Raw genomic sequence first — 26005 nt, 5'->3', positions numbered from 1 at the left:
TAGGTTTGTGGGTTTTTTTTTAAGATATAAAAAATGTAAAATTTAAATAATATTTATGATGCATTTGTTTATTCATAATAACATATCTGTTATTATTTGTTTATGAACAGTTCTTGAGCAAACCAATATTATTCTATCCACGTTCACTGGATATGAGCAACCGCGCACTCTGATTGGCTACTCTACTACTAGGATATCAGCTCATATACCGTGAGTAGAGAAAAACAAAATGGCGGCGCGCGTTGCTGAACCAACCGAGGACGAAATAAAAACTATTGGAAAACGAAACCTCAGAAAAATACAGAAAAAAAGCAACAAAATATGGAATGAAAATATTTGATGGTAAGAACGTCTTTTTTTTTTTTTTCAAGAATTATTATTATTATTATTATTATTATTATTGTCGCATTTTTCACAAATTGCTCCTCCTGTCATTTCGCCGGTTTGTTTACATTCTAAGCGGAAATGATTTTGTCGGATGTTTTATATAAAGATTTTATTGATTGAATTTGCAAAAAAAAATGCTCCGTTTCTCAAAATCCAGTGAATGTGGATCGAATAAAACAGTTCGGTGCTACGCGCCTCGTCAGCTATCAGCTCATGTACGACTCGGTTTCGTGGAATAACTGTTCAGTATATCGTGATGCGTATTATACCATATATCGTAAAAATACACAAGAATCGTTAAAGTTTTGTCGTATCGCCCCACCCCTAGATGTCAGCTCAGCCCAGGACACGCCCACTCGAGCACCAGGAAGTGAACATAAGCCTGGGATCAGAGTGAGTCCTCTGCCAAGACACAGAAATAAATAAACCGGATGATGCACTTTTGAATGACAGCAGTTTTTAAAAAGCAAAGTCAGACTGATGGAAAAGAGAAAAGAGAAGTGAACGCAGTTTGAGGAAATTTAAATGAAAAGCCGAGGCAGCTGTTTTTGCGATGTGAAGTTTTTGTGATGTTTCGGAGAGAGAGAAAACACAGGTGAAAGGCATTGCGTCTTGTTTCACAGGGCGAACGTGAATGTGTGCCCTAAATTAAAGGTGTCCTGGGAACATCCTGGGGTTGGACTTGCAGCTGTGCAGTTCCTTGTTAATCCTTGACGCTCCTGCTACGTCCCTTTGCTCTGCCGTTCTCCCAGGACGTCTCTCTCTGTCACGTTTTTCGTCCCCCGTGTCCTGCGTGTGAATCAGTGTTCCTGTGTGTCAGCTCGGGGGAATACAGCCGGAGGTTCACGACATGTTTCGTGACTGAGCGCAGGAGGAGTGCAGAGTGATGGGATTGATTTTTACATCTCTCCTTTTCGAGAAATGTTGAATTGATTTCGTGTGTGTGTGTGTGTGTGTGTGTGTGTAGTGGCTGAGTCATTAAACAGCGAGTCAGGTACGGGTCACGGTCACTGTGGCACCGAGGCGAGAGCGCTGCATGCCTGTACGGTCAGACAGACAGACATACATTCTCTCTCTCTCTCTCTCTCTCTCTCTCTCTCTCAATCTGTCTGTTTCTCTCTTGCTGTCTATATCTTTGCCTCTTTCTGTCTGTCTTTGTCTGTTTCTCTGTGTATCTATCAGTCTCATTCTCCTCTCTCTGTCTCTCTCTCTTTGTCTCAGTCTCTCTCTCTCTCTCTCTCTCTCTCTCTCTCACTGTCTCTCTCTCTTTGTCTATCAGTCTCTCTCCCACTCTCTCTGTCTCTCAATCTGTCTGTTTCTCTCTTGCTGTCTGTATCTTTGTCTCTTTCTGTCTCTTTGTCTGTTTCTCTGTGTATCTATCACTCTCATTCTCCTCTTTGTCTCAGTCTCTCTCACTGTCTCTCTGTCTCTCTCTTTCTCTGTCTATCAGTCTCTCTCTCCCTCTCTCTCTGTCGCTCTCTCACTGTCTCTCTGTCAGTCTCTCACTCTCTCTCTCTTTGTCTCAGTCTCTCTCTCACTGTCTCTCTCTCTTTGTCTCAGTCTCTCTCTCACTTTGTCTCAGTCTCTCTCTCTCACTGTCTCTCTCTTTGTCTCAGTCTCTCTCTCTTTGTCTCAGTCTCTCTCTCTTTGTCTCAGTCTCTCTCTCACTGTCTCGCTTTGTCTCAGTCTCTCTCACCGTCTCTGTGTCTGTCTCAGTCTCTCTCTCTCACTGTCTCTCTTTTTGTATATCAGTCTCTCTCACTGTCTCTGTGTCTGTCAGTCTCTCTCTCTCACTGTCTCTGTATCTGTCAGTCTCTCTCTCCCTCACTGTCTCTGTGTCTGTCAGTCTCTCTCTCTCTCTCTCTCTCTCACTGTCTGTGTGTGTGTGTGTGTGTGTGTGTGCGTCTTTGTGTATCAGTCTCTCTCTGTCTTTGTTTATCAGTCTCTCTCTGTCTCTCTCGTATCACCATGACAACATTATCATCAGGTACAACATCACAAAAAAGAACAGCGAGAAATATCGTCCATGTCTGGAAATATTTGTGTCTACTTTAAAAGACGAGGATATCCAGGCTGTAGAGGAGCTTCTGTGTGCGCATGTGTGTGTGTGTGTGTGTGTGTGTGTGTGTGTGTGTGTGTGAGACCAGGATGGTAACATAAGCCATGCGTGTGTGTGTGTGTGTGTGTGTGTATTAAACTACTCCATGTTGTGAAACTGAAGCTGTTTGGTTTCTCTCTTGGTTCTCTCCAGTCTCCGGCAGTCACCACCGAAGAAGTATAAACACATTACAGAATTACCTGTGTGTGTGTGTGTGTGTGTGTGTGTGTGTGTGTGTGTGTACATTTTGATCGTGCTACAGTGAGTCTCACTAGGCCACCAGTATGTGGAATTGTGCTTTGGGCACTGGGCATTGTGCCACTGTGTTCCTTTTTAGCCCATAATCCTTTGCAGTGTGTTCCCTCTCTTTGTGCTCAGTGACAGGAAGAGAGCGTTCAGCAGTCAAGCAGAGGGACAGGGTGAGAGGAACATGGTCTTCTGGAGTGCAGCAACATGTTCTGTGTGTGTGTGTGTGTGTGTGTGTGTGTGTGTGTGTTATCCAGTAAAACCTTTCACTCTGATTCTCTTTCACACAGTTGTTTATTCCCGCTTTATCTCTCACGCAGGAATCTGCATCGCTGCTTCTATGTCGTTTTTATTTCGTTTACTCGTCGACACATTCACGAGTCCAGACATAGAGCCGAGCGACCGAGTTAAAGGAATACTCTGGAATTTTCCATCCTAACCTCAGTCTTAACCTCAGCCTCAAAGTACAACACCTTTAATGTGTGCACGTGTGATTAATGAACATTAATATGCATTTTCTTCTCTCGACTGAGAAAAAGAACCGGACGTTGTTATCTTCCATAACATCTGCCCTTGGATTTGTGGAGTAAACATGATTTCTGTTGCTTTCTCAGTACAAGGACGTGAATTTTTTATTTTTTTTTTGCAATAAACATTCGACTGTGGATTTAAGTGTTATTCTAGTTCGAGTGCCCATGAGATCTGGAAGCGCAATTAAATTACCCCAGCTAACTGCCTACTCTTGCGTTTCACCTTCTTCCTCTAACTACTTCAGTTTCTCGTTTCCTGATGTTGCGCTAATGAGAATTGGGAAATATAAATAACGAAGCTGCGATTAGCGTGTGTAGCTGTGTGCCACTAGCAGAGGAAGGAATATAGTTTTAGCCTCTGGTTTAATTAGTACTAAGCACCATCACTGCTATTTTTTTTTATTAGTGTTATTACTATCCTATCCACATTCACCGGATATGAGCAATCGCGCGCTCTGATTGGCTACACTACTTCAAGGATATCAGCTCATATACTGTGAGTAGAGAAAAACAAAATGGCAGAGCATGTTGCTGAACCGACCAAGGATGAAATAAAAGCCACTCGAAAACAAAACCCCGAAATATACAAAAGAAAAAGCAACAAAATATGGAATAAAAGTATTTCATAGTAAGAATGTGTGTGTGTGTGTGTGTGTACTAGTATATATGTGTGCATACATGTCCTATACGGAATGTCCGTATTTTATACGGATTTGATTCAATAAACGTAGTATACGGGCGTATCAATAAAGTTATACGGATTCTTTAAAAAAAACTTCAATATTTATTTAGAGCTATAATCAATTCCCACGATGATAAAAGAGCGCATAACATTTACAAACGTACTGTACACCACAGACAGCCAGTAAAGAGTCTTATGAAATCGCACGTTATCTTGTGGTAGCGAGACTTCGTTCCACTTTTGATCATGCGCACACCGCATTGCGAGAATCCCGCCAACCGTGAAGTCATAGACATATAAACATAGACGCCGCCTTCTGCGTAGAATCATACGTCATCCTCGCCGCCATATTGGATGTGGCAAAGTGGAGATTCTTCAGCCGTCTCTGGTATAGCGTCTAGACAGTAGCCGAGAATAAAGATGCCTCATTCATGTGCTGCGTTTAACTGTACCAACAGGTTTACCATCCAAACGAGATCACATGGGATTACCTTTCACAGGTGAGACTGGAAAAATACTTTTCATTGTATTTGGTCATTATAACGTAATTTTACGAACAGATTTTCCTGACTTTGTGGCTAATATGAAGTCTCGTGCATAATAGCCGCTCGGTGAAACCTGTCTCCAAACAACGAAGTATTTCCTTCGTAACTACGCTGATAACACTTTGTGTTTTTGTCGAACATTGGAGCTTTGTATTCATTCTGAAGGTTTATTGTTATTAATATTGAATAAAAAGTAACTGGGATACATCATTCTTAATTATCATTCAAATTTTAGGTAAATTATTTTAATTTGCATCTTATACGGATTTTATAAGGGAAATACGGATTTTGGAGGTTGGTTATACAGGTTTGATTGACCAAAGGTTGACATGTACGTGTGTGTGTGTGTGTGTGTGTGTGTGTGTGTGTGTGTGTATACAGTGTTCTCCACTTTTCAAAAATAAAAAGGTGATGGCGGGGGGTTGTGGGCCGCCTAGGCTGACAGACTTCGGGCTTTTCCGACAGTGAAACTGGCCAGTAAACGGATAGGAAATGCTAAATCATTGTTAAAGTCATTTTACAAAAAAATGAACACATTCTTACTGGACATATCATCTTTACTGTCAATCTGAGACTCATTTTTGCGCCTGTTCCCTGAATTAATTACCGTATTTTCCGGACTATACGTCGCTCCGGAGTTTAAGTCGCATCAGCCAAAAAATGCATTATGAAGACGAAAAAAACATATATACGTCGCACCGGACTACAAGTCGCGCTTTTTTGAAGGGTTATTCTATCCATAGAATCCGTGATTGTATCTGATAAGCGGCGCGTGGTTACTGTGCGACTGCATTGTTTATTTAATAAACGAACAGCTGAGCAGTGATAACGCGCCCTTTGCCCTGTAAGTAGCCTAGTCTGATTATTTTAAATATCTACTACTATCTTTAATACTATCACTATCGTTATTACTAATAGCCTATACTATTATTATAACTAATATTAGTAGCCTATTACTAATCGTTACTATCGTTATTACTCGCGGTGAAAAAAAACATATATACGTCGCACCGGAGTATAAGTCGCATGGCCAGCCGAACCATGAAAAAAAGTGCGAATTATAGTCCGAAAAATACGGTATATTTTTTTTCTGTGTGCGAAAAATAAATGAACTTCCATGCATAAACAAAATACCCAATTACAATAAATCCATACATTTTTTACAATACGCATAATTAATGTCAATTGAACGAATCCACTCCAATCCATACTCGAGCTGGTGCGCATGCCCGAGACTGGCACTACAAAGCCACCCCGGCCTCCGTAGTTCAGGTCCTTTGACCCAGGAACCCGTAAGTCCTGCAGTAAACAACCACAGGGAAGCAAAGGGAAAATGCAGCTCTCGCCTACACAATCACAGACACGTAAAATAAAAGACCTGAACTTAACTAATGTGTGTGTGTTATATGATTACTGTAAGTGTGTATGGTCAGAAAAGACGATAGACGAGCGTAACCGTTGCACAATAACGCTACAAACACCCGCAAAGTTATTTAGCTGCTGGCTAGCTGCAGCTTGTAGCTTCCAGCGTTACTATGTGTCAGTATAGCGTAATGTGGTGCGGTGAAGCGTAACGCAGGGATCGACCTCAATCTGGCTTTCTACTGCAATCGCGTGGCCACTTCAGGTCGCTCCGTATCAATTCGTTTCATGGTCTTCTGCGTGTTAAGTAGTTACAAAATTATAATAAAGCGAATACTTTACGATTTATTTGGTGTATACTACGGAAGCCGAGAGAGGCCCTTCATATAATCCTTTTTTTTATTCACCTTGTTATTCCGAGATAACGACATAATTAATTCAGGATCTCGAGAAAACAAAACCGTTATTTCGAGATCTCGAGAAAACAAAACCGTTATTTCGAGATCTCGAGAAAACAAAACCGTTATTTCGAGATCTCGAGAAAACAAAACCGTTATTTCGAGATCTCGAGAAAACAAAACCGTTATTTCGAGATCTCGAGAAAACAAAACCGTTATTTCGAGATCTCGAGAAAACAAAACCGTTATTTCGAGATCTCGAGAAAACAAAACCGTTATTTCGAGATCTCGAGAAAACAAAACCGTTATTTCGAGATCTCGAGAAAACAAAACCGTTATTTCAAGATCTCGAGAAAACAAAACCGTTATTCTGTGATCTCGAGAAAACAAAACCGTTACTTCGAGATCTCGAGAAAACAAAACCGTTATTTCGAGATCTCGAGAAAACAAAACCGTTATTTCGAGATCTCGAGAAAACAAAACCGTTATTTCGAGATCTCGAGAAAACAAAACCGTTATTCTGTGATCTCGAGAAAACAAAACTGTTACTTCGAGATCTCGAGAAAACAAAACCGTTATTTCGAGATCGAGAAAACAAAACCATTATTTCGAGATCTCGAGAAAAAAACAGTTATTCCGTGATCTCGAGAAAACAAAACCGTTACTTCGAGATCTCGAGAAAACAAAACCGTTACTTCGAGATCTCGAGAAAACAAAACCATTACTTCGAGATCTCGAGAAAACAAAACCGTTACTTCGAGATCTCGAGAAAACAAAACCGTTATTTCGAGATCTCGAGAAAACAAAACCGTTATTTCGAGATCTCGAGAAAACAAAACAGTTATTCTGTGATCTCGAGAAAACAAAACCATTATTCTGTGATCTCGAGAAAACAAAACCGTCATTTCGAGATCTCGAGAAAACAAAACCGTTATTTCGAGATCTCGAGAAAAAACAGTTATTCCGTGATCTCGAGAAAACAAAACCGTTACTTCGAGATCTCGAGAAAACAAAACAATTATTTCATGATCTCGAGTAAACAGCTGAGAAATGGTTCATTCAGGTGCGCCAAGAGACTTGTGATATGCTGACTTTGGGGCTGTTTCTCATTCTGTACAGACGCAACTCTGGTCATTAGAATGTCTGGAATAATCGATCACCTAATAAGGCAATATTTTGATCAGGGGTTGACACAGGGAGAGATTGCATTAAGTCTTTTAATAAGGGATCATTTCAAAATTAGTCCGCGGCACCTCCGCAGAAGACTGGCCCGGCTTCGTCTCTACCGACGGAGATACAGTGATCCAGCTGAGATCACGGAATAATTGTTTTGTTTTCTCGAGATCTCGAATTAGTTGTGTTGTTTTCTCGAGATCCTGAATTAATTATGTCGTTATCTCGGGATAACAAGGTGAATAAAAAAAGATTACGGCTTCCGTAGTATACTGATGAAGTTACGTTTTTTTTTTTTTTTTGGCCGAGGGAAGGGCGGCGGACCAGGATTATACCGTGGCGGTGCGCCACTTTAAAAGCGCCCGTGGAGAAGCTTTAAAAGCTGATGGAGTTTGGCAATTTAAACACCCCAAAACCATTCATTTTAGCAATGAAATATATGCATTTTTCTAGAAGTTAATATCCCAATTCAACATGCCATCAACTGAAACTTCTGGATCATGACAAGTGCTCTTTCTTAAATATCATATCCCACCTTAATTGAAATTTTTCAGCATGTTCGGTGCAACCTTTTAGGTTTTCTAACAATATACCCATACATGAAACGTTTCAAACAAAAAGTTTTGACTTATACCTGCTGGTGAGATACCCTGTCTGATATCGGCACAACGGGCTTCACGGACGAAGTGGCGTGACCGCAGCAGTACCGGTCGCCAGCGGGTTGCTCGTGCCCGGCTCCGCGGGTGTAGTTGAACTTGAAGTGTGCTTAAAAGCACTTGATATGGAGTAATATTTTCTTACGGTGTTTCACTGATCCGGCACGACTCTGTAGAGCCTTTAATCCTCTTGAACCGTAAAACATTACATCGTCACACGCCGTACAAAGAGCTTTACCGGGAACGTTGAGTTTTCTTCGCCAATGGTTACCGACACCGATCCATGCTTGCTATCTACCGGGGCTAGCGTAACTTTATTATCCATCCAGTCCCATCTGAACTTATTCTTCACACTCGCATCTATTTCACGCACCTTAGCTTCATCTCGCTTGTCGATCGTATTCGCCATTTTGATGTTTAAACATACTATGAACACGATAACGATCGAAATGTACAACGCAAGCAAATTTGGACGCCACAGTGAAATAGCGGGAAAGTTTTCACGACGATGAATGCTGGTTGGCCGTTATATCCTTAATGTCCATGTTTTGACCAATCATGCAGCAGATATGCAAGTAAATAAATAAAAAAAATTCTCTCAACGGATTTGCAGTAACGTACCGTAAAAAAAAAATAGCATTTTCGTAGTCTGGCTAACGCGACTGCAAAGCTCTACGAGCTATTGGTCTGGCCAAGATATTAAGCCAAACCGTTTCCCAGAGCCCGTGGTTGACCCGCCTCCCTGAAATGCCTCAGTTTGCTACTGGTCGAAGCCAGAAAAGGCTGTGACGAAGCTTAAACCAATCACATCACTCTTTCCTCTGACGCATGTGACGCGACGGGGCTAACTGGTAGATTAAACTCTTACCGAAGCCGGTCGGGAGCAAGGAGAAAACGTCCTTCCTTTCAAAACGTCCTTCGTTTTCAATGAGAACTTCCCATTGAATGCTTTCAACACAGCATCTATGCGTAATAGATGCGGAAGCGTGAATGAAGCGCTTCCGGCATAGATTCTGTAAACAATCTATGGCTTCCGGTCGCAGTTCTACTACGTCACTGCCTTGAACACGCCTCTACCCAGGGCCGTTGGAGATGCTCGAAGTTGATTGGTTCCCGATTTTTCGGGAGCTTGGAAGAGCTGTAGATAGCTTGCCTGGCCAGACTAAGCTCGCAACAGGCCCTCGTGTTGCGTCACGCTTAGGATGGGCGGGCCCAGGCTAGCATTTTCGAGTCCAAAAAAGCGGAATTCCGCCAAAAAGCGGAAAAATCTCATATATATTTACAATTTTAAATACGTTTTGATGAACGATACCTGCTTGCTTATGTCAGAAAAGCATATCATGATCTAAATTATCATGATGTCGATGCTTTATCATCATATCGCCCAGCTTTATTATCTACAGTCACGCAAACATGAGAAGATACCGTGTTATTACAAGATAAAACCTGTCGTCATTTATCTGCGAATGCATTCTTTTTCTCACAACAAGAAGCAGGAAAAAAAAAAAAAGAAGAAGAAGAACAACAACAAGCTGATGACCTCAGTGTGTGTGTGTGTGTGTGTGTGTGTGTGTGTGTTGCTGAGGAGGAGGAAGAAAGAAAAAAAAAAAAACGAGCCAAAATCCTGAAAACACTTTGATAATTGTCCTTTGACCGCACGCCCCCCTGCTCCCTGCAGTGCCGATACACACACGCCTGCACGTACACACACACACACACACACACCATTAACAAGTACCTCGGGGCCTCCTGCGGTTTTTTTGGTCTAAGTGAAGCTCGCTGGATTGGAGTGAGACAGAGTGAAAGAAAGAAAGAGATGTTTTCATATGGTATTACCCACTGAACCTTTTTCTGATCTGGTCTCTCGTTCTCTCTTTCTCATAAACACACCGACTTCCTGTAACCTTTCTCACGCTCAAATGGCACGGCCTCTCACATGCCACGCTCACACGATGCCACACCTGGACAATTAAACACGCTCTCGACACGCAAACACACACTCCGGCCATTCCAGAAATGACAAGAAAGAGTTTATCGCTGCATATAAAACAGATTTTTATCTCATTCTGTAGAAAAAACAAAACACTCGTACTGTACACCCACTGGCCAGTTTATTAGGAACACCCATCCACCTTTAAGATCTCGGTTTTAAATCATCATCATCTCTCTCTCTCTCTCTCTCTCTCTGTGTGTTCAAGGGGAACTGAAGGCACATTTTTTATTCTCAAAATTCTATTTCTCATTTTATCAAATATAGGCCGCACCAATTTAACTAGTTGGTTCTCGGATTTTTTCAGGAAAAAAAGCGAGCGGGCGAAATAAAAATAAAATTTTAAAAATGCTCTGATGGTGAAATTAGCGGTGGAAATAGACCAAACAATACAGGCAAACCCGTAAACAGAATTTCAACACACCTGTCAAAGATTTTACGCTTCTGTTCGCTGAATATCCTAACAATCACTAACACAGGCTTTGCAGGACTCCCCTCCACAGGCATGTTTCTTCCACAAGTCTTTATCTAAAGTGAAAGGGGCGATTTGATTGGTTTTCGGCGTCACGTGACCTTTTCTGTTGGCGGGAGTTTGATTTCGATTTTTTTCTTCATTTTGCATTTTTTCCGAGAACCAACTAATTAAATTGGTGTGGCCATAGCGTTTTTGATTGCTAATTTGTCGCTGCGGCGGCACGGTGGTGTAGTGGTTAGCGCTGTCGCCTCACAGCAAGAAGGTCCGGGTTCGAGCCCCGTGGCCAGCGAGGGCCTTTCTGTGCGGAGTTTGCATGTTCTCCCCGTGTCCGCGTGGGTTTCCTCCGGGCGCTCCGGTTTCCCCCACAGTCCAAAGACATGCAGGTTAGGTTAACTGGTGACTCTAAATTGAGCGTAGGTGTGAATGTGAGTGTGAATGGTTGTCCGTGTCTATGTGTCAGCCCTGTGATGACCTGGCGACTTGTCCAGGGTGTACCCCGCCTTTCGCCCGTAGTCAGCTGGGATAGGCTCCAGCTCGCGTGCGACCCTGTAGAACAGGATAAAGCGGCTAGAGATAATGAGATGAGATGAATTTGTCGCAGTTAGTGTTTGAAATATGCTCTGTAATATATCAGTCCGTATGTCAAAGCGACGGCCGTAAACGAGATTCGTTGAGACCTGTGCGAGACATCGTAGGACGGAAGTCAAACGTACAGCAGAAATCAAAGTGACCGACGTCTGCCAAAAGATGCGCGCGCCCTCTTTCGAATGCTGATGTAATCAAGCCGGAAGTTTTGTTTGTCTTGATAGCAAAACAAAAAGTCGGCAGTAATCGTCATTTAAACTCGTTTTTGTGCAATATTTCGTTCGGAAAACGGTTTTCAAAATGGCGGCGCTGACACCTGGCTGACACTTCTTCACGTTTCGAAGTCTCGCACAAGTCTTGTGAAGATCGCGCGGATAAGCGACGCCTGCCATGGACCAAACGAACTAAATTCAACATGGCTAAAAACCCAATAGGCCGATAAGTATAATATTTAATTGCAGTTAGTTGCCAATACGAGTCACGATATAAGATTACTAAAACCGAAAACGTAATTGAATAACATGTTAATTGAAATAAAGCAAGTTTAAAAATGACTTCAGGTCTCTTTTAATTGACCCAGCACCAGCTGTGGATCATGTAAAAAATGATTTTAGATCACTAATTGATCTAAGTAATTGATTAACTAAAAAGGTTTTGCAGAGCGAGGTCTCGTGTCCGATCCAGTTTCTTTCGGTGACCCTCTGCTACAGCTGATCGAGCACGCTTTGCGTTTTCTCTGTGGAAATGCAGTCGAGTTCCAGCTTGTGCTTTCTTTTTAGCATCACTGTGGCATTTACGGTATATGCTACACAAAGAGGCGTAATTATTTCAAAACTGATGAACTCGTTAAAAAAAATACTTGTAAAACTAGCAAAACTACGATGTAAACAGAGAATATAAACAGCCGAGTTGCTTCAAGTGACCACTACATGACGTCATCGCATACGCCATCACCGTAGGAAGCACATCTGGCATTTTAAAGAAAATTCATTTTTCCCGAACACGATTTGGTCTCCGAAAACGAAAAAGTTTGATTTTTGAAATCTGCGGCTGCTTTTACTTAAAATAAGTTTAAGAATAAATTCGCTGGAGGATCCCTTTAATTCACATTTCTGCAATATGAACAGGATATACGGCTAAAAATAAATCTAACTTCAATTCGGTTAAAAATACTCATTTCCAGGGCCAAATTAGATTTCATCTGTTTTACGTGATTCGCTTCGTTCCTCTGTAACAACTGATTATTAACACTGAAAATGGGAATAATTATGTATTTATTTATGATTAAATTAGTATTAAGTTATTAAAAATGGCTTAACCGGCAGAGAAGCAGCTTTGGAACCAAAAGGTCGCTGGTTCGATTCCCTGGACCAGCAGGAATAACTGAAGTGCCCTTGAGCAAGGCACCGAACCCCGAACTGCCCCCCAGGGTATGTTATACGTTGCTCTGGATAAAATAAGATCGTCTGCTAAATGCCTGTAATGTAAATATAATTAACTTGGCACTGTTCCTTTAAAAAAAATTTAAAAAATTTATAAAATGTACTACCGGAATTTTTTAAAATAATCAATTAATTTTTTTCCCCATTAAAATTAAATACAAACATGGATTTATCACTGTTTTATTAATTTATAAATGCACATCATGATATATTATAATATCAATATACATTTCTTAAATATTTTGGCTATCACCACATATCATGATATATACAGTATTCATAAGAAATTATCAATAATTTGCAAGCAGTTGATGTGATGTAAACATTTTGTAAATCATCTGTAAAACAAAATATTTTATTTTTGTCATTTTTTTTAATACATAATTGTGATACATATACGTTATTTCCCAGCTGGGAGGTCCGTATGGTGAAATACCGTGACCGAGGTCTTGAAAGTACTGATCGAGGCCCTCTGGGCCGAGGTCACGGTATTTCACCATACGGACCGACCTTCAGCTGGTAAATGATATATATATTTTTTTCTTTACCAAATTCTAACAGAAAACGAGAGCGCCCGAAAGGGAAAACCGAGCCGAGCCGCCATTTTGAATCCTCATTCACGGCTGTAATGCAAATGGCTTCCTCCTCGGTATACAAGTGCACTTCCATGGCAGGAAATAAACTACATTTTGCCGCCTATGTAGTCCCCTATTTATACAAATAGGAGTCATTCAGGATTCAGCCATGTTTTTGCTTGGCGTTAGCAACAGTTACAGGTTTTTAGCTTTCTCCTGAAATGTTTTCTTCCATTTCTTCTTCCTCAGTTTCGCTGTGAACACTGTCGTTATCGCTATCCATGCTGTAAAATTAACGCTATTCTCCTGAGAAATGTGAAAATAAATGTTGACAAAAACTGCTACTATGTTTGTTGTTGTTGTTGTGAACAAGTGAGTCGCCAGGGTCTGTAACCGGGGTCCGTATCGTAGGATACGTACCCGCTCGCCAGCCAATCAGAGCGCAGGATTTGATGGAAACCAGACCGCGAAAAAAAAAATTTATTTATTTATTGATAATAAACAAATATATTTTCATTATTTTTTTCTCCAAAAGCATCACTACTTTATTGCTGGCAGTTTGAGAATAAATCCACACACACACGATCCATATCGCGTATCGTAGAAATGTCTTTGAGAATCGTGATACAATATTCCTGTCATATCGCCCCACCCTTAATGCAACGTGCCATTTAATAATAATAATCTTATTTTGCACAAATTAACCTTTCAGTATGATCAAATGCACATTACAGACATTCATAAATAAATATGAATAATATGCTATATTAACGAACAAATATTTCTGTCCAGACCACGAACACGCAGTGATTTAAATATCCATGTTAATGTTAATCAGTCAGGAATGAACACATTGAGGATCCTGTGATTAATTTTAGATGTAGTGTGTGATGTGACAAGAATAACGTTAACAACATCAAAAAAAAAAAAAGGTTGAAGGAGTCACACGCCCAGTGCAAACACCACCAACAACGTGACGGTGTTGTTAAAGAGTACCAAAGGTGACGGGAGCAATAAAAGCGTGTGAATGAGAGCTGCTCGGGAAGTGCTCAGGATTTTCCTCTCTTCCTCCTGAGGAGATCAGAGGGAGTGAAGGAGCCGCTGCTGCTTCTGCTGCTCCCGATGCTTCCAGCTTCCCCTTTTTGTTTCCAAAAGTTCTCTCGCTTCCTCTCTAAGACGCCCAGAAATTAAGCAGGGTTGGCTCTGGAATGGTTTCATGAAGTTCCTGCACTCAGGGACGGAGGGAACACGCTCTGCTCGGAACGACGGCGATAGGAAGAGCCAGTGTGTTTCGTCTCTCACGCGCGTACGGTCACAAACGCAGTGTTCCACTCAAAGTGTCAGACTGTGTACTTTTCAGGACCGACGATCACACAATCGTGTCGATGTGACACCAATAAAACAGACAAAGCACGTATGTGTGTGTGCTTAATGAGAAACCAGAGTGACTCGCCTTGGTGAGCAATTCCACAGCTCGTCTCACATGCTATCTCCTCCTCTCTCTCTCTCTCTCTCACACACACACACGCGAAGAGACGGGCGCTGGTGCACACAGAAATGTTATCACATGCAAACGCCCCAGTTTGAGGTCATCGTGTCCTTCGTACTTGGCGGGAGTCACGCAGCGAGAGTCATATAGCCCTCTCCATGGCTACCGTTCTCACGGAAACCAAATCATACGAGTCAGAGGTCAATGGCCTCGTCATCTCTCTCTCTCTTACACACACACACACACTTGCGTGACCCAGGTTGTAAAGCGGTCAGCTCCTGGTTACACTCAACTTCAGAGTTGTGTTTGGTCAAATCTGAGTTTCTGACGTTTTACTCAAAATAAAAACAGAACAATCCGAAGGCAAACGAAATACCAAAAAAAAAAAATCAAGCCAATTATTTTTTCTAATTACTCACTCAACATACCGTATTTCTGACTAAACTCTGCGTCTTTTGCTAGCATAGCTAACATAAACAAACGCTAATTCTACAATTAGCTAGGACGCTAGCATCATGCAAACTGTATCTGGGTCTGTCTCAGAAACTGGGTACTGTTGGGGTCCCCCACTAAATATACTCAGTCAATAAACTATACGGTTTTGAATGGTGATGTTGGTTTCAATTTGAAATAAAATGATGAAAGAAATAACACAGATAAAACTAAATCTTTGTGAATATTCGGAATTTGGCAAAAATGGCGGCTTGATCTGGGACATGATAAACGGTTGACTCCATCGCGTTCCCTTAAAAAGGTTGTAGTCCACTGAAAAGTCTACACTTATCACTAATTGTATTTTAAGTTGTAAGGATTGGTGCGCTCACAGAATAATCGTAACCGTAATAAAACATCGTGCAAAATATTTGATCACCGTCGTAACTCCATTTTCCGCATAGCCAAAACCAATACGATCGTGTGTTTTGATCTAAATGGAAAGCCTCAGGGTCGAGGTCACGACCTCACCGAAAGTAGTAACTTAAAATCACTACGCCGTATAAAAATTTAGTTATAAATCTGCGATTTTGTTTTTTAAAACGAAAGCTGAAAGTTAGGTATAGAATATGTTTCTTACAGAATATGTTACGATGGTAGCTGGTCTTGTATGAATTTCTGAGCTATAAAATGAGTCATGGTCTATTTTTTACCGTAGCGTGTTATTTGTGTGCGGGGAAGGACACGCGTTAACAATTTGCATGTGTAGAATGGAATTTTCCACTCCAGCAGTCAGAAGTTGATCGTGCTTCCGTTTGCGGTCTCTCTGTTACGCAGGTGATCTGTTCGGACGTTATCACTGAAAAGGTGAGTTTTGACGGTTTTATTTTGTTTTAGTTTTGCAGTATAAGGCAATAGAATGTTTCTTTTTCATCTTGCTTTCATATTTCGTAGTGTTTGCGTATTTTTGGCCAATATTTTGCAACCACGGTCAATTTCAATCGAACTTTTGATAGAATCTACGGCCAGTCATTTTGCCCCACCCCCGCCTCGCGCTCCGTCCGGTGCGGTAGTGATGTCCCGTTGCTCGCGCGCCGCAGCAGAGACCCGCGCGACCTTCAGCCGGTACAGTCGCTGTTCTTTTCCCACCGCCGTTATTCTCATCTTTCCGGTGTGTTCTTGATTTTTCCATCGTGTCCTATTTCGCCATATCAAACACCCAAACTGTATCATATTATTCATATTTAAGTGAATAATCAATTCAGTCATCATAACTTGGCATTTTTAACCCAAGCAATCAAAAAGAGGAAATTTATTCAATATTTTCACTCATCTGTGAAGGAGGGGCTTTAATTCTTCATGATGTCGTTATTTTATATGAAAATCAATTTTACAAAAGCATTTGAATTGCAATCAAAAAAATGTCCACAGTGGAGGCCAGATAAAGCAAGATGCTATCTTTATTCTTATTAAACATGACAAAAGAAACATTGAGTGTTAAGTAAATGCAAAAAAAAAAATTGTAAAATTAGAAAATTTATTTTTTGACCAGAATGTCGCAAATGAGAGAGCGGTTTCTGAGACGCACCCGTAATCTGATTGATTACACTCCTCAAACCTTTCTGACAGGTTTACGATATCAAACTGACTTTCCGTACACGATTTCTGACACGCTTTTAGTAAAAAAAACACAAAAAACCCCCCGCAAACAACCAAACAAACAAATTAAAGAATACATTTGCAAAATCAGCCATCTTTCTGACACACAAGTCATTTGGACCCCATAACTTCACTTTCATATTATTATTATTATTATTATTTTTTTTAATAATAAATGCTTATGTACATTTATACACCGAGACATTGATTATCTTTTGAGGCAAATGTTTGACGATTCAGCAGTTAATGCTATCCTGTTAGCACTTAGCAGTTAGCCTTGTAGCTAGATAGGAAAACAAATGTAAGACACCAAAAAAAACAAAAAAAACACATGCAGTCAAGATGACTGACTGTATTTGTAGTAAAGTTTTACTTTTTATTTAAAAAAATAATTATTATAATAATTGGACAGTTTGATAGTGTGAAATTGATGTTACGGTGCTATTCTATGAGCTAATCAGAGCTATTGGCTAATCAGCTATGTTTTGGCGAAAGGGAACTATTTCCTCATGTTTTGCTTTTACTGAAGACTGCGCTAGAGGTCTGAATATACAATTCAAACCCAACACACACACACACACACACACTAGCTCAAAGCTTTTCCTGGAATTAGCTGCAATATTGACCAGACTCCAAACAAACAACTGGCAACTGCAAACACGCACAAACAATGAAGTGCTTATCTCCAGCTTATGTCCCTTCAGGGTCCACAACACACACACACACACACACACACACACACACACACACACACACACACACACACACTTCACGGGTACTCCTGAGGTGTCAAAGAGGCGTAGTTAATTAGCACAGTGTTTAACTGAGAAAGGAATTCTACTGCTGAAAGCCAAACTGTCACCATAGTACGGACGGCATTCCAGGACAAATCGCCCTGATTGTTCTTAAGAAACTGTGGTGTGTGTCATTCTCACACTCCTTCGGTATACACACACGCTCATCGGCCACTTTCGTAGGAACTTGTTATTAGGGGTGTTCACACGGCACATATTTGCATCGATGCTGCACCGATGTATTTTGTTGCGATATATCTTACACCGGTGTAAATTTTGCGTGAAATATGCGCATGCGTGAAAATGTACTTCCTTTTCCCGGTTGTCATGGCATCACCAAGCGCCAGGAAAACAACGTGGATGAAGACACAAGTGTTGCCGGATACTGCTGACGTTTTCCAGCCCAAAATATGTTCAAATCCACCAAAATGCACTTAAAACCGCCCAATCTGGCAACACTGGAAGACACGCAGTTCTGTTGTTGTTGATATTCGCCATTTTGGAAGCGCAGAATACCAGGATGCGAATTATGCAATGCCCATATGTAAGGCCAAAAAAAATAGTGTGTTTCCGGTAACATGAAATACTAAAATAAGGTCGGTAGGTAGGAAAGTTTTTTTTTTTTCTTAATTTTTTTTTTTATTTTGTTCGAATAAATTAACACAAGTAAACCAACCTCTTACAAAATAGTATTTTGGCACTGAATCCTTTATACCACACATCATAATAAAATGTGTTTTAAATCTTTAAACGAATAAAAAAATATATCTCGAGAGTTCGAGTTATGATCTACAGAAGCGATATTTCATGATATTTTCATGTAATAACGTGAAAACACCTTATCAAGAAATAACGTGAAAATAACGTCCTAGGCTAGGCTACTTCCATTAAAAGCAGACGGCCTCGCCGAGCCTACTGTAGAACTTGGGTCGAGCAAAAACATGGCTGAATCCTGAATGACTCCTATTTGTATAAATAGGGGACTACATAGGCTCAGTTTTCCTAAGTGCGCTTCCATGTTTATGCAGGAGGGCTGATAGAAGTGGCGAAACATTTTACTTTTTATCGTTTCTTTCACAACTTGAATGCGTCGAAACAAAAAATTGACAAACTAACGCCGCTTACACTAAAATATCGAGGGAAATTTGTAATAAAAACTTTACAGTCGGCAATTTCGACGCGGAAATTCTCAATCGGTCGGGTTACCGGAAACACACTATTTTTTTTATTTGGCCTAATCAACTCTCCTCACGCGTAGCGAGTCTACCCCTGTAGCGTTCAGACGTCCCGCAAACTAGCATTTACTCCGGAGGAAATTTCTTAAACCACCTCCCGAGCAGGGTTAGATTTGCACCGGTTTAAGCAGCTTTCAGGGGCTACACCGGTATCACTTTGTACCGTGTGAACGCTCTACCGGGGCAGCCCCGGTGCTACACCGGAGTAAAAGTTGCCGTGTGAACACCCCTATTGATTCTAAGATTCCTGTTCTTCACAGGACTGGAACCCGATGCGCTCTTCTGCTTTTTTTTTCTTTCCCAGAGATGCTTTTCTGCTCACCACGGCTGTAAAGAGTGATTATACGAGTTACTATATCCTTCCTGGCAAAAAAAAAAAAAAAAGCTCGAACCAATCTGTCCATTTTCCTCTGACCCTCTCTTATCAACAAGGCGTTTGTTTTGTTTCCACCCACAGAACTGTCGCTCACTCATTCAACTCAATGTTTTTTGTTTTTCGCACCATTCTGTGTAAACTCTAGAGACTGTGGTGTGTGTGTGTGTGTGTGTGTGTGTGTGTGTGTGTGTGTGTGTGTGTGTGTGTGAAAACTCCAGGACGAGATCAGCGGTTTCTGAAATACTCAAACCGAAAAGGCTCATCTGGCTCAAACCAACACCCGTGCCACAGTGAAAGAAAGTCGCATTTAGTCTGCGATCACAGTTTTTCCCGTTCTGATGTTTGAACATTGTGAAGCTCTTGATTTGTATCTGCGTGATTTGATTTGATGCACTGCGCTGCTGTCGAAGGATCGGCTGATTAGAGAACGGCATAAAACAGCAGGTGGATGGATGGATGGATGTTCCTAATAAAGTGGCCGCTGAGCGTACATACGCACCTCTACGTTCACATTTAACTGGGAGAATTTCTGCATACGAATCATTTCATATTTTCATGCCACACCACTGCGCTGCTGAATTCTTCATCCCGATTGGTCAATCCGGTAGCCAATTTATATTCATTTTCTCGCTCGAATACATTATAAATTTCCATGGTAACAACAGACGAATCGTTGATGTGCTCACGTTCCCTGCGAGATGCTTATTTCACATTAACATATCCTGAATTCTGCATTCTGATTGGTCAGGAAGTCGCAACGCGCTCATTAGGATACGCTATCGTTTCTATAGTAACGGCTCACCCGTTGGGAGGTTTACGAAAGCAGATTAAAAACGTGTCGAGCTGTTTTATCGATGCGGAGATGTTTATTCGACGTTTATGAAAGGAGTCTCCAGTGTCAGCGCTCAAACTGCAGGTTTTCCGACGTCTTCAGGACAGACGAGTTTACGATTAGAGATTCCTCCGTCACACGAAAAGTTGTGTTTTGGTTTATTGACTCCGAAAGAGAGAGAGAGAGAGAGAGAGAGAGAGAGAGAGAGAGAGAGAGCGAGAGAGAGAAAGGCAGGTGAGAGAACAACTGTTTATAGCGTCTCGAATCGAAGTGAGAACAGGAACTAAGCTGTTTCACAAACATTCCACAACATTAAACAGATAAAAACTGATACCTCGGTCTTCATAATAATAAATAAGTAACTACTGGAGTTGTTGGAAACATTGTGGTATAAAAGGGACAAAACACCTCCAGGAAGTGCGCTTATAGGAAAATAATTAACTTCCGTATGCAACAGTAACTCCAGGATCAGTAGCATGTACATACTTCTGGCTGACGCTCGGCTTTGTTTGGGATACAACTCAGTTTTGCTTTGATAGCACTCACTATTGTTAGATATCGGGTATCGTGAAAATATAAAAAAAAAAAAAGTATCACGATACAATATATTTAGCCATATTGCACATCCATAACTCAATAAGGGATAAACAATAAGGCCCTGTTGGTTAGGGAAAGTTTTCCACACTGTGTGGTGTGCGAGTTAATCCATAAGTGTGTGTGTGTGTGTGTGTGTGTGTGTGAGAGAGAGAATCAGTGCGTGATTGAGCGAGGCATGTGCGCGCCTTCCTACACTCAGGACAGAATTTGCATGAACTCATTGAGCGGTTGAGTGTGTGTGTGTGTGTGTGTGTGTGTGTGTGTGTGTGTGTGTGTGTGTGTGTGGTCACATGTGCGTGTGGGAGCCTCATTTATCGGCATGCCACTGACCCTCACACACAACACACACACACATTAGTGCAGCTGCGTCAATGACATACTGTCCATGTGAAGCTCTCTCTGTGTGAACGTGGTCACAGTGACTCTGCGTGCGTGTGTGTGTGTGTGTGGTGAGAGAGAGAGAGAGAGAGAGAGAGAGAGAGAGAGAGAGAGAGAGAGAACAGGTCATTCAACTACTTCACTTCCCCGTGTCAGGCGAGCAAGGAGGGAACAGACGACACCGCACCTCACACACAAACAAAATCTAGTCTAAACTTCCCGTCAGTCACACACACACACACACACACACGCTTTCCTTTCTAACCCCGTGAGTGTCAGACACACCCAACACCCACACACTATAATGCTCTGTAATCCACCTCGGTGTGTTTGAGTCATTTGGATGAGTCTGAATCATGTGGTTTCAGTCATACGGACGCTCTACCTGCCTCAGCACACCTGCTGTTCTCGCTCATACGGTACGACCAAAATATCATATCGTGATATTTTTACGGGATTACAAGTCACATACTGAATGTATTACTGTGCTATATATGTACGTTTCACTAAAAGACATTGGGAGTGCTACTTAAAAAAAAAAACTACATTTTTATTACAATATTAGACATATGGTTGTGATATGACAAAAAAAAAACCTCCTACGAAACCTGATACACAACTGGACACAGTGACGAGATGGTGCGGTGTGACGAAGCGAACTTCCTGTTGCCGCCGTAAACTTTATTATTTTCCTACAACAGCACAAGTGTTTTATTCCTCTTACACTACGGCGATTTTCCAACACGCACCATTATTTATTAATCAGTTTATCAATCAATGAACGACACATCATGCTTTTTTTTAAAAAATCCATTTATAGCTACTTTTCACGTCGCGGGACGTCCGTGAGACTTGCGTCATAGCAGCTACAAACGTACAGAGTCCCTGTGTAGGCTGTTACTACGGAAACAGTCATGCATTTGCATGAGCAGGTCTTCTGACCAATCGGAATAGAGAATTCAATCTGACCAGGTGATCTGACCTCTCGAACCTCTCCGGACTGGCACTGACGTCATTATCAGATAGAAAGCTAGACGGTGCTTTGAATTTTAAAAAATAAGTAATAACAAGAAGAAACCTTTATTTGTCACATGCACACTTCAAGCACAGCGAAATTCATCCTCTGCATTTAACCCATCTGAAGCAGTGAACACACCAGAGCGCCCGGGGAGCAGTCAGGGGTTCGGTACCTCGCTCAAGGGCACCTCAGCCCAAGCCCGCCCCACGTCAACCTAACGGAACCTTCTTGCTGTGAGGCTGCCCGGAATGGTGGTGTAGTGGTTAGCACTGTCACCTCACAGCAAGCAAGAAGGTCCTGGGTTCGAGCCCAGTGGCCGACGAGGGCCTTTCTGTGTGGTGTCCGCATGCTCTCCCCGTGTCTGTTCGGTCCGGTTTCCCCAACAGTCCAAAGACATGCAGGTTTGGATAACTCTAAATCAGCCTTTCTCAACCGGGGTGCCGTCAAAAAATGATATATCGTCGGGTTGAAATGAACAAAATGAATTAAAATTTAGGCGGCACGGTGGTGTAGTGGCTAGCGCTGTCGCCTCACAGCAAGAAGGTCCTGGGTTCGAGCCCCGTGGCCGGCGAGGGCCTTTCTGTGCGGAGTTTGCATGTTCTCCCCATGTCCGCGTGGGTTTCCTCCGGGTGCTCCGGTTTCCCCCACAGTCCAAAGACATGCATGTTAGGTTAACTGGTGACTCTAAATTGACCGTAGGTGTGAATGTGAGTGTGAATGGTTGTCTATGTGTCAGCCCTGTGATGACCTGGCGACTTGTCCAGGGTGTACCCCGCCTTTCGCCCGTAGTCAGCTGGGATAGGCTCCAGCTTGCCTGCGACCCTGTAGAACAGGATAAAGCGGCTAGAGATAATGAGATGAGATGAGAAAAAACGATAGTTACACTATCGCCGCATCATCAAAATTTGTCTCACGGCCCCTTTTCCCATGTCACAACGTCACTACCGGGGTCAGCGTGACTGCGGATGTTTTATATAGGGGTGCCTTGAGAATTTGCATACTTCTCAAGGGTGCCAAAAAGGTTCAAAGAAGAAACGCTGCTCTAAATTGACTGTAGATGTGTGTGTGTCAGCCCTGCGATGACCTGGCGACTTGACCAGGGTCTCGCCAATAGCTAGCTGGGATAGGATCCCGCTCGCCCTCGACCCTGCAGAACAGGATACAGATAATGGATGGATGGATGATGATGATGAAGATTCCAGGTAGAAAGAAAGAACGAAAACACACAGACACAGAAAGCAATCTTGTAATGCATGAAAGGGTGACTTACAGGAACTTGAGCCGGACCTGTTCATTGTCCGGGTTGCAGTAGAGTCTTTCCAGCTGTTCCTGCGCGTCCTCGGCGACGCTCTGCCATATGCGCGTGTCCGCGCGCCGGATCTGCCAGTGGTAGGGCAGTGCGGTGTGGTGTCGCGCGCACTCGCTGCCGCACAGGCACGCGCCGCGCAAGAAATCCACGCAGATGTGCACGGCGTCGTCCTGGCGCGTGTGATACTGCAGCTGCATGAGCAGCTCGAACACTAGATCCAAAGACGCCTCGTCGGTCTTGTCGCGGAAAAGCTCTCCATGGCCGACGCCCGACGGCGCCCCGTTCGCCGTCTTATCCGCCGCGTCGAGCGCAGAAGACGGGGAGGATGAAGACCGGGTTGAGACCATCACGGCGGCGCTGCCGACAGAGTCTGAGCTCGCGCCCGTCGCTTTCCGCTCGTCCTCCGCCGTCGCGTCTGCGCGCGCCTCCTCCGCCACCGCCGCCGCCGCCGCGCACATCATCAGACTGGGCTGCGCGGCCGCCCCCGGCACGAACACGCCATCACCGTCCGGACCGAGGATGGAGCTCAGAATCGGGTCCTCGAGCGCGCGCAGGCACTTGGTGTCCAGTTTCCTCTGCGCGTGCTTCTTCTTGAAATACGGCTTCACTAACGGGATCTTGTCCACGAGTCCGAGCCGACGGTCCGAGAAGTCCCGGTCACCCATCGCCAAGCTTCCCAACACCTTCGCATCAGTCTGTTCTGCTTCCGGCATCATGCCTAAACTTTTCTCCATGGATTCTACACACACACACACACACACACACACACACACACACACACATATATGAAAACACTTCTGCACGTCATCAAATACACTTTGAGCATGAGAATCAGGTTTTCTTGAAAAGGGACTCGAACCTAACCTATACTACAGCCTAGTGCATTGCCTACGATTCCTCTTCTCACGCTATACGATCCGATGCTCAGGATTTCAAACAGGTTTGATTTTCATCCGATCGATCGGGAGGAAGGAGGTCGTGAGGTGTTAATCGCTTGTCGTTGTCCGAGACGCACGACTGAGCCAAAACTCGGCCCGATCTCCAAAATAGTCGCACGAGTGAAAATCGGGCCAAAAATCGCACAGTGTAAAAGGTGTGTGTGTGTGTGTGTGTGTGGTTTTTTTGTCGTTAACGAGTCCTGGAGTCGTTCCTCCGGGTTCCATACGACTGACTGGAGAGCGCGCGCGATACGATCTTGCGCGCGCGCGCTCCCTCAGACCCGTGTCTCCTGCTGCGGGTCTGATTCAGATCTCTTGGCTGTGGTGCGCGCGCTGCCTACGTGCCAGCGCTCAAAGGCAGCTCGAGCGACTCCGCACGTAGTATCGCGCGCGCGCACTCGCTTCCGTTAAAGCAAAAAAAAAAAAAAAAACCATCCGCCCTGACGGCACGAGCTCGCCCGGGTCTCATCTCTACAGGCCTCTATGGAAATAAATAAATAAATAAATAAATAAATAAAAGCATGACGTCGCCTGTAATCAGCTGGAATTCGATGCATTTGCTTTGAACCCGCGCGCGCGCGCTGCGTACCTGTGAATAGCGTGCGGTCCTCCGGTTTCTCCCCCAGCACCGGTCCTCCACTCCGAGCATGAGCGCGCGCCACCGGGGTGTCCGCGAGACAGCAAAAGGAAAGCGCTCGCGCATGTAGCGGAGGCGCGGTTTGTGTCTGTGGAGCGCACAGAGATCCGCCGCCGAGTGCACAACCGACCGCTCTCTCTCTCTCTCTCTCTCTCTCGCTCGCTCTTTCAATGGGCGGGGCTTGTGCGAGCACCGGGAGCGCAGATAGGCGGAAAGAAAAGGAGCAGGAAGTGGAGCTCCGTGCGCGCGCTGCTGCCTGTCTCACCCTGCCGGTGAGTTTGCGCTCTGAGCGCGCGCGCAGGCATTCGCTCTGATGTCGAGTTTTAACAACATGACGTCATGCGTGATGTAAATAAACCGACAGCCTTCACAAACACAAAGACGCCTGTAATTAACAGGGCACGGGGGATTACATCAAATCACAAATTAGGGGTGTGTGTGTGTGTGTGTGTGTGTGAGAGAGAGAGAGCGAGCTCTGTGTGTGTGTGTGTGAGAGAGAGAGCTCTGTGTGTGTGTGTGTGTGTGTGAGAGAGAGAGAGAGAGAGAGAGCTCTGTGTGTGTGTGTGTGTGTGTGTGTGTGAGAGAGAGAGAGCTCTGTGTGTGTGTGTGTGTGTGTGTGTGTGTGTGTGTGTGTGTGTGTGTGAGAGAGAGAGAGAGCTCTGTGTGTGTGTGTGAGAGAGAGAGAGCTCTGTGTGTGTGTGTGTGTGTGTGTGTGTGTGTGTGTGAGAGAGAGAGAGAGCTCTGTGTGTGTGTGTGTGTGTGTGTGTGTGTGTGTGTGTGTGTGTGTGTGTGTGTGAGAGAGAGCTCTGTGTGTGTGTGTGTCTGTGTGTGAGAGAGAGAGCTCTGTGTGTGTGTGTGAGAGAGAGAGAGCTCTGTGTGTGTGTGTGAGAGAGAGAGAGCTCTGTGTGTGTGTGTGTGTGTGTGTGTGTGTGTGTGTGTGTGTGTGTGTGTGTGTGTGTGTGAGAGAGAGAGAGAGCTCTGTGTGTGTGTGTGTGTGTGTGTGTGTGTGTGTGTGTGTGTGTGTGAGAGAGAGAGAGAGAGAGAGCTCTGTGTGTGTGTGTGTCTGTGTGTGAGAGAGAGAGAGAGCTCTGTGTGTGTGTGTGTGTGTGTGTGTGTGTGTGTGTGAGAGAGAGAGAGAGAGAGAGAGAGAGCTCTGTGTGTGTGTGT

The 26005-nt window shown here is 43.4% G+C and overlaps 1 protein-coding gene across 2 annotated transcripts in view; it reads right to left on the bottom strand.

The window, feature by feature from the left end:
- Positions 1 to 25090, bottom strand: part of tiparp (TCDD-inducible poly(ADP-ribose) polymerase) — a 75578-nt gene extending 50488 nt beyond the window's left edge. The window contains exons 1-2 of one of the 2 annotated variants that reach the window (XM_060924182.1): positions 24791 to 25090; positions 23225 to 24002 (exon numbers count right to left, since the gene is read on the bottom strand). In XM_060924182.1, the coding sequence (XP_060780165.1) occupies positions 23225 to 23997 (773 nt within the window). In that variant the 5' untranslated portion in view covers positions 23998 to 24002; positions 24791 to 25090. Of the gene's footprint in view, positions 1 to 23224; positions 24003 to 24127; positions 24528 to 24790 lie in introns of those variants that run through there. The other variant, XM_060924183.1, reaches the window with a different exon arrangement.
- Between the last annotated feature and the right edge of the window lie 915 nt (positions 25091 to 26005).

Source organism: Neoarius graeffei, chromosome 6 (assembly GCF_027579695.1).
Source record: "Neoarius graeffei isolate fNeoGra1 chromosome 6, fNeoGra1.pri, whole genome shotgun sequence".
NCBI lineage: Eukaryota > Metazoa > Chordata > Actinopteri > Siluriformes > Ariidae > Neoarius > Neoarius graeffei.
Note: the sequence above shows the minus strand (reverse complement) of the source record. Positions and strands in the feature narration are given on the sequence as shown.